The sequence below is a fragment of the Asparagus officinalis genome, chromosome 6 (assembly GCF_001876935.1).
Source record: "Asparagus officinalis chromosome 6, Aspof.V1, whole genome shotgun sequence".
NCBI classification, from domain to species: domain Eukaryota; kingdom Viridiplantae; phylum Streptophyta; class Magnoliopsida; order Asparagales; family Asparagaceae; genus Asparagus; species Asparagus officinalis.
Genome location: NC_033799.1, coordinates 60,707,727 through 60,716,581, shown reverse-complemented (window position 1 = coordinate 60,716,581; position 8,855 = coordinate 60,707,727). Strand labels below are relative to the sequence as shown.

General features: G+C 41.2%; 1 protein-coding gene across 1 annotated transcript; it reads left to right on the top strand.

Annotated features, from left to right (window-relative positions):
* LOC109846231 lies at window positions 4,521-5,840 on the top strand. The gene is made up of 2 exons (XM_020415455.1): window positions 4,521-4,853; window positions 4,962-5,840. Exons 1-2 carry the CDS (start codon window positions 4,521-4,523, stop codon window positions 5,838-5,840), a joined length of 1,212 nt encoding a protein of 403 aa, XP_020271044.1.

Sequence of the window (8,855 nt, the reverse complement as noted above, 5' to 3'; positions counted from 1 at the left end):
GGCCAGGGCGTTTATCAACATACCCGTTCTCGTACTGGAGCGATGATTCCATTAGACTACCGCAAAATAGTGGGTTTATCTGGTGGTGCTGAAACTGAAAACTCAGCTATTGCCACTTCTCAACCTTCCCATACAGATCAAAGTGAACAGGCAAGTGCTCACATGGCCGAAAGTGAAGAGGACTTGGCAAGGCAGTTAGAAGAGCAAAAATCAACCATCTTGAAGGACGCCTGGAAGTGATGGTGGAAAGACTCCATGAGGAGAAGGAAAAGAAGAAGAAGAAAACTCATTCCCAAGCCTCAGGATCTAGGCGTAGAAGACCTTCACCTGTTGATGAAGATCATTACGATGAAGACGATGAAGAAAAGATTGTGAAAATTCATTCTGAATCGTCTGAAGCTGAGTCTAATCCTCGTACGAAAGAACGAGATCAGAAGTGGGAAGATTTTCAGAAGCAACTTAACGCATTTAAACATCAAGGAAATTTCAAAGAGTTGGGGGTGTCAAGACCCTATCCAAGTGAATGGGATGCGATACCGTATCCTCCGAAATTCAAGCTATTTAACTTGGTGCAATTTGATGGAAAGGGTTCTCCAACCCAACACATCTATTATTTCCAGGCACAGACTGGACACATAGTGGGAAATGACCCCATTTTGACTCGATTATTCATTAGTACCCTTAAGGGGGTAGCTTTTGAGTGGTTTCGTAGACTCGAACCTGGGCCAATCCAGAGTTGGAGAGATTTAGAGAGGCTTTACTTAGCTCGATTCTTTGACGATGACACTGAAGTGTCTATGGCAACATTGCTGTCGGAGAAGCAGAAGAAAACGGAGTAAGTCAGTGACTTCGTTAAGAGGTTTAGAAATCGATCGTTACATTCACACGATAAAGTTTCGGAGGCTACTCTTGTGGAAATGTGTCGTAACAATCTTTCCATCAATATTTTATCCAAGATGGGTGCTGTTGAAGCTCGTTCATGGAAGGATTTGGTTTGGCAGGGAGAGCAAGTAGAAAACATGCTCAAGAGGATAAGTGCTGAAGAACCTCAAGAATCACAGCCTAAGAAGGGAGGTGGTAAAGGCAACTATAATTCCCAGAAACAATCAAAAGGGAAAGATACCTTTGCTGTTGAGACGGCTCCATCTCCAAAACCCTCTACTAAACAGAAAGGGAATACATCTGATAATCATTTTCAAAAGAAATACGATTTCAATGACGAACATGTGGTCTCTATTCTTACATCTTTAATCAAGATGAATAAGATCAAGTTGCCAGAGGTAAAGCGGAATGCAGAAGTATCAAAGACTGATGATCATAACTTTTGCATGTACCACAGGATGGTGCATCATCTGACTAAAGCTTGTTACATCTTGAAGGACAAGATTCAAGCTTTATTAGACGTAGGAGTGATGACCCTTCAAGCCGAGCAAAAGAAGGTGTCCGAAAATATGGTGTCACTTCAATTTGGGGATTTCGCTGAAGTACAAATACAAGATGGTGTACAACCAATTCCTCAAGTGAAGGCGAGGGTGGTGAACTTTGACCCGCATCAAAAGAAAGAGAAAGGGATGGTCCCTTACACTACTACTAAAGGTGAAGTGATGTGTGTTCATCCTGACTTGTTAATGGACGAGCAATGGACATCGGCAAATTCGAAGAAGCTTAGAGCCATGCGAAGATCTTGCAACGTCGTTTCAGCTTTTCCAGATGAGGGGGTTAAAACTACGTCACTTAGCAGTTCTGAGGAAGAACGACCAGCTTTCGCTGCACAGCCTGCACAGGTATCAGGAACCCATGGAGGAAAAGAGTATTTAAAAAAATATTCTGAAACAACAGTTGCACCACCTAGACCAGGGAAAGAAGTAGCGGAGCAACCTCAGCCTAAGGAACTTCGTTACAACAAAATGCTCAGGAAAGATGCACTAGAAAGTTTGAAAGATCCTTTTCGGTTTGATGTGCTGGCTCAGTTAGCCAACATTCTAGCAAGGATTACCTTGTTTGAACTCCTATGTTTATCTCGATCAACGAGAGAAGCTCTCCGTGAAGCATTGGCGGATAATGAGGCTTTCCTTACTCATTTTCCACCAAATCCAGTAGGAGCAACGCTGGAAGAAGCTTATCCTCAATGTTATCAAGTTTTTCGAAGAAGAATGCCATGCATCACCTTTTCTCAAGAAGACATGCACGTGAGGAACTCAAAACATGATAGACCATTGTACTTCACAGGGTACATTGGCTCTATTCAGGTGGACAGAATTCAAGTTGATCCCGGTTCTGCTTCGAGCATTATTCCTTTACGGCTCATTCATTACCTTCGAATTCCTCTACATCGTCTATCAACGATGAGAACCACCATATATGGCTTCAATGCCTCTAATACTCGTCCCCTCGGTAAAATCAAACTTAAATGCCAAATGGGTGACTTAAGGACGGACGTTACCTGCTATGTCATCGATGCAGAGACATCTTACAACTTGTTACTAGGTCGACCATGGATCCATAACAATTTGATTGTTCCATCCACTCTACACCAATGCATGAAATATGTAAGTGAGAATGGTGAAGTGAAAACAATGGTCGCAGAGAAGCAACCATTCAAGGGGGTGGAGAATTATTTTACTGATTCTATCCATTACCTTGATGATGAACCCTTTGAAGTACCACTGATCGAAGAACCAGATAGCGATAATGAAGCCGATATCGAGTCTGAACACGAATAGGGTTTTGTTTTTAATGACATAAAACCCGTCGTAATCGGACTTAAAAATCTGGATGTAAATGATCCTGTCTATGAGGACAGTGAAGTTATCTTTAATAATAATGATTTAGCTTACTTCTCGCGTGTGGAATTGAATACTAACATGACAGATACAAACACTGATGTGATAGCTGATCTGCTATCCAAGTTATATGCTGAATCAAACTTATACATGCCTATTCAATCATCTTTTGTAGCGAATCGACGACAAACTGAATCTTCGCAAGTAGTCTTCATAGTGCTGGCTAAGGTTAACGGTAAAAAAGACATCATCTTTGGAAAGAGTGACGGTCCGGTGCAAACCGTTTTGGAAGAATTCGAGAAAGAGGAAAGAGATCCGCAATTCTCATACTTTGATCCAACAACCCGAAGGCTTATGAAGAATATGGGTTATGATTTTATTCATAAACAGGGTTTAAATTTTGGCAGAGGGATCCGGACACCAATACGATCTGCGTATGTCCCAGAAGGAAAGCCAGAAGATTATTATCACAAAACTCGTAGTGGATTGGATTATGAATCTCCACCGTTTATACTACGTTTCGAGACTAAAAGAGAGTCAGATGACGATTCTTTCACCTCGTCTTCCGAATCCAATTGTTGGGAATCTGATACCAGTACAGGAACTGTATTCAAAGTACTCATGGCTAACATGGCCTCAGCATCTTTGATAGAGAATCAGGAAGATGATCAATTACTTTTGTTTGACGATCCATTGAGTCGACAGATTGGTATATAGTGGGAATACCGTTTTGAACAACGCAAACCCCCTACTGATGATAAGGTGATTCAGGTGAACATGGGAGATGTGATTAATCCAAAACCCATATTCATAAGTGATAGTTTATCGCAAGAGGAGAAAGAAGACCTCATTTCCCTAATTCGAGAGTATATTGATGTCTTCGCTTGGAATTACGAGGATATGCCTGGACTTGATCCCCAAGTGGCTATGCATCGACTAAATATCAAACTAGACGTCAAACCTGTTAAACAATAGCAAAGGCGATTTCGGCCGCAAATCATGGAAGCAATTGAAACTGAAGTCAAAAAGTTCATCGAATCAGGATTTATCCACGAAGAGCAACATCCTGATTGGGTGGCCAACATTGTCCCTATTCTAAAGAAGAATGGGAAGATTCGAGTATGCATCGACTTCCGCGATTTGAATTCGGCTTGTCCTAAAGATGATTTTCCACTACCTATCACTGGCGTCATCATTGACGATACGTGTGGGTTTGAGAGGATGTCATTTATGGATGGATTCTTAGGGTATAACCAAATCAAAATGTATCCTGATGACGAAAAACATACATCCTTTCGAACACCTTCAGGGATATATTGTTATACAGTAATGCCCTTTGGGTTGAAACATGCGGGTGCTACCTAACAACGCGCTATGACCTCTATCTTCCAAAAGCATCTACGAAAGACTATGGAATGTTACGTTGATGATTTGGTCGTCAAAAGTTGTGACAAAGGAAACCATTTACATGACTTGAAAACGATGTTTGATCTTATGCGGACGCACCACCTTAAGATGAATCCAACTAAGTCATTCTTAGGAATGGCTAGTGGTGAATTTCTCGCGTTCGTGGTCACGGCTAACGAAATTCGTTTGGACCCAGATAAAGTCAAAGCCATCTAAGAGCTACCACCTCCTAGGAATCTTAAGGAGCTTCGAGGTTTACAAGGACGATTGGTATATATTCGCAGGTTCATCTCTAATCTGTCCGGGAAATGCCAACCCTTCTCAAAACTAATGAAGAAAGGAGTATCCTTTATGTGGAACGAGGCTTGCCAGAAGGCGTTTGAGGAGATTAAGCAATATCTCTCCAATCCGCCAATATTGGTCGCACCAAAGTCAGGTAAACCTTTCTTGATATATATTCGGGCTACATATCATGCATTAGCAGGACTCCTGGCACAAGATGATGAAAATGGTCATGAACTAGCCATCTACTATCTGAGTAGGACATTATCGGGTGCTGAACCCCGTTATCCTCTCATTGAAAAGGAATGTTTGGCGTTAGTTTTCACAGTTCAGAAAATGCGACATTACTTGGTTGGGCAAACCATACATGTCATTTCTCAGGTTAATCATATTAGGGTATTTATGACACAACCCTGTGCATTGAACTGACGACTCGCCAGGTGGGCTTTGTTGCTTTCCCAATATGACATACACTTCAAATCTCAAAAGGCGGTGAAAGGTCATGCTATTTGTGATCTTATGGCTAATCATCCACTAAAAGAAAAGGCCGAGTTATACCAAGATATACCTGATGAGACATACGAAGCAAATGTTGTCTCTAGAGAACAAGTATGGAAATTGTACTTCGATGGTGCAGCAAGGACAAGTTCTACTGGTCGGGTTATAGCTGGAGTGGGGGTTGTCTTTATCTCTCCCCAAAACCACATACTCCCACGCACTATTTCCTTAACAGAACCGTGTTCTAACAATGTGGCGGAATATAATGCTCTACTGGTTGGGTTAGATATAGCCAAACAATTGGGGGTGAAACACTTAGAAGCATACGGTGATTCTCAACTCATTGTTAATCAAATGAAAGGAGAATATGAGGTTAGGAATGAAGACCTCATTCCTTACCATGCCGCAGCAATCACATTGGCCGATTCCTTTGAAGGCTTCTACATCGACCACATACCTCGTCTCAAGAATACCTATGCTGATGCATTGGCGTCACTTGCGACTACCTTAGCTCTACCTGAAGGAACTACCCAGCAAGTCACAGTGACAAGCAGACAATTATTCAAATCAAAGTATGCACTGCAGGTTAATGCATCTGGAGCGGAGCCTTCAACACTCGAACCTAAAGATTGGCGATTTCCGATCATTGATTATGTCTTATATGGCTTATTTCCTGAAGACATTAAAGAAAAAGAATCTATTCGTAGACGAGCACCTAGATTCTACTATGATTCTCAATCCCAGACTTTGTATCAGAAGTCATATGATGGACTTTTGCTTCGCTGTTTGTCAAATAGAGAAGCAAAAGAAGCCCTTAAAGAGGCTCATGGTGGTATTTGTGGAGCTCATCAGCCCTGTCCTAAGTTGTAGGACTAACTACGCAGATTGGGTTATTATTGGCCTAACATGGTACAAGACGCTGTTGCTTATGCCAAACGATGCCACGCCTGTCAGATACATGCTAATTATATGCATCGACCACCCGAGCATCTTCATCCTTCAACTACTTCATGGCCCTTCGAAACGTGGGGAATGGACATTGTTGGCCCAGTGACACCACCCTCTTCCAAAGGACATCGCTTCATTTTGGCGATAACCGATTACTTTTCTAAATGGGCAGAAGCAATCCCGTTGAGAGAAGTCAAAACGAGTGATGTTGTTAAAATTTTAAAATATCACGTTATATATAGGTACGGCGTTCCGAGACGTATCATTCATGACAATGGATCCCAATTCGTTAGCCAAGGCTTCACTCGATTCTGTGATAAATTCAGGATCAAGAATTTGGCTTCAACGGCTTATAATCCTGCTGCTAACGGGCAAGTAGAAGCATTTAAAAAAACCATCATCAGAATTCTCACTAAAGTGATTTCGACGAACAAAAAAGATTGGAATGAAAAATTAGGTCAGAGTCTGTGGGCTTATCGCACAACAGTTCGAACGCCGACAGGAGCGACACCATATTCCTTGGTATACGGGTGTGAAGCCGTATTACCACTAGAAATCCAAATTCCCTCTTTGCGGATAGCACTGGCAATTGGTATGACGACAGAAGAGAGTCATCGCCGATGTCTTGAAGAATTGGAAGCGCTAGATGAAAAGCGATTATTGGCTCAACAACACATTGAGCTTTATCAAGCTCGGATTTCCAGAGCATTTGATAAGAAGGTTAAGTATCGCACATTTAAGGAAGGTGACTTAGTTCTTGCATATCGACGCCCGATAATTTTGAACTCCAAGAAGAAAGGGAAGTTTGGGCTGAAGTGGGAAGAGCCATTTGTAGTAGAAACTGTCTACTCGAATGGAGCCTATCGTCTTATCACCAAAGATGGCGACAAAATTATGATGCCTATCAACGGTAAATTTTTGAAAAAATATTACCCGTAAACTTCATCTTCAAATATACTTTGTTGCAGGAGAAGAAGCAAATAAAGGTAATAATTTCTTTATTTCATCTCCTCCAAATTTTCCTCACTAATCCTTTTCAATAGGATAGCGAAACTATGATTGTGTTAATTCTACCTCTGATTGCTGATGATTTTTCCTAACATCGTCATTTTCCCAATTAACGTTCGTTTTCCAAACTTAGGCCTACCAAGTGATGTGCCTTCGTTTCCAACATCATCATACTTCTAAAGTCACTGAATGATGTGATTTTTCCTAACGTCGTCATTTTCCCAAATGACTTTCGTTTTCCAAACTTAGGCCTACCAAGTGATGTGCCTTCGTTTCCAACATCGTCATACTTCTAAAGTCACTGAATAATGTGATTTTTCCTAACGTCGTCATTTTCCCAAATGACGTTCGTTTTCCAAACTTAGGTCTACCAAGTGATGTGCCTTCGTTATTTTCCAAACGTCATCATTTACCCTTAATGACGTGCGTTTTCTAACATTGGTTTACTAAGTGAGGAGCCTTTGTTTTCTTTATCATTGTTATCTTAAGTCATTGAACGACTTGATATTCCTAACGACATCATTTTCACAAATGACGTTCGTTTTCCTAAGGAGTCTGTCATGTGATTGAACTTTGTTATTAATACTTAGTTATACCTTGAACCTCGTTATCATACATTTGATCTGAAGTCTAAAAAAAGACTAATGATAGAAGAGAAATCTTAGCATTAAAGTCTAAGAGAAACTCTTTGACAACTCATCATACTGATGGGAAAAGTATGGGTAGTCCAACTCAAACGGCAGTTGGTAAAGACCACTCAAGTCAGTTGACAGCTGAGGGTTTGCTAAAAATCCTAAGTTAGAATACTTTAGTTATGCAAGAGAACAATATATGGATAAAATATAAATTTTATTCATATATAATTGAAGATACAGAAAATCAAAGTACATAGATTGAACTTAGAAAACTCAGTTACAATACGAGGTTCAGTTACAAGTTCTCTCAGCTACAATACGAGGTTCAGTTACAAGTTCTCTCAGCTACAATACGAGGTTCAGTTACAAGTTCTTTCAGCTACAATACGAGGTTCAGTTACAAGTTCTTTCAGCTACACTACGAAGTTCAATTACAAGCTTCATGACCTTCGAGATTTGTCTACGAACCTCGTCCGCAGCAAATGTGCCATCTTGTTATTGAAGTTCCATCTTCCGTTCCTGGGCATGAAGTCGTCCCTATACTTAACTTTGAGCTTAGGCGCTTGTAGCACACGTCTACCTACTTGGGTAAACTGACTACTAATTGAAACACCACAAGCTCTGAGCATAGGATCAACACTTCTCCCATCTCCGCAGAATGTGAAGACGGCACTAACATTGTTGTTGACTCCTAAAAGAAGTACTTCACTAGGTCTGTGAAGCTGCCGCATAGACCGAAGTCCAGAGAAAAGACTATATGCTTGGGGGTACATGGCATGCTAAAACAGTAAGCATATTTGGATTTAAAATATCTCTTTGAGGTTACATTCAAAAGTCCAACAAGTTGCCGAAACACGCCCTGATTGTGACTCTGGAACACTGAGAAACCCTCAAATGAACGAACTACTATGAAGACCAAGAGATCAGAGATCGGGTCAGAAGAGTTACCTGAAGTGACAAAGTCATCAACTTTGCCTACCTCACTGGCGACGATCATCGGAGTTTGGAGTCTAATAAGAAGCAAAGGTGGAAGTCTTAAAGTGGTTCGTTTCCTCTGAATCATTTTGGAAACAAGGCATAGAAGAGGAAGATGAATCCTCTCGAAAAGCGACTGCCTATTTATAGACGCAGGTGCCAACCAGGTGGCTGGAGTGTATTACACGAATCCCCAAGCACCGAATCGCCAAGAGGTGTTGAGAACGAAGCGGCGCAATCAATTGCGTTCGTAATTAACGCCAAACGAAAACGTGGCTCGAAGCGACGCATTAAGTGCTCAAGATTTAATGCTGACGAG

Coding starts and splice junctions, on each gene's coding strand:
- LOC109846231 (XM_020415455.1), top strand. CDS start 4,521: ATGAAGAAAGGAGTATCCTTTATGTGGAACGAGGCTTGCCAGAAGGCG. Junction 4,854..4,961: donor CCATACATGTCATTTCTCAG/GTTAATCATATT, acceptor AAATCTCAAAAG/GCGGTGAAAGGTCATGCTAT.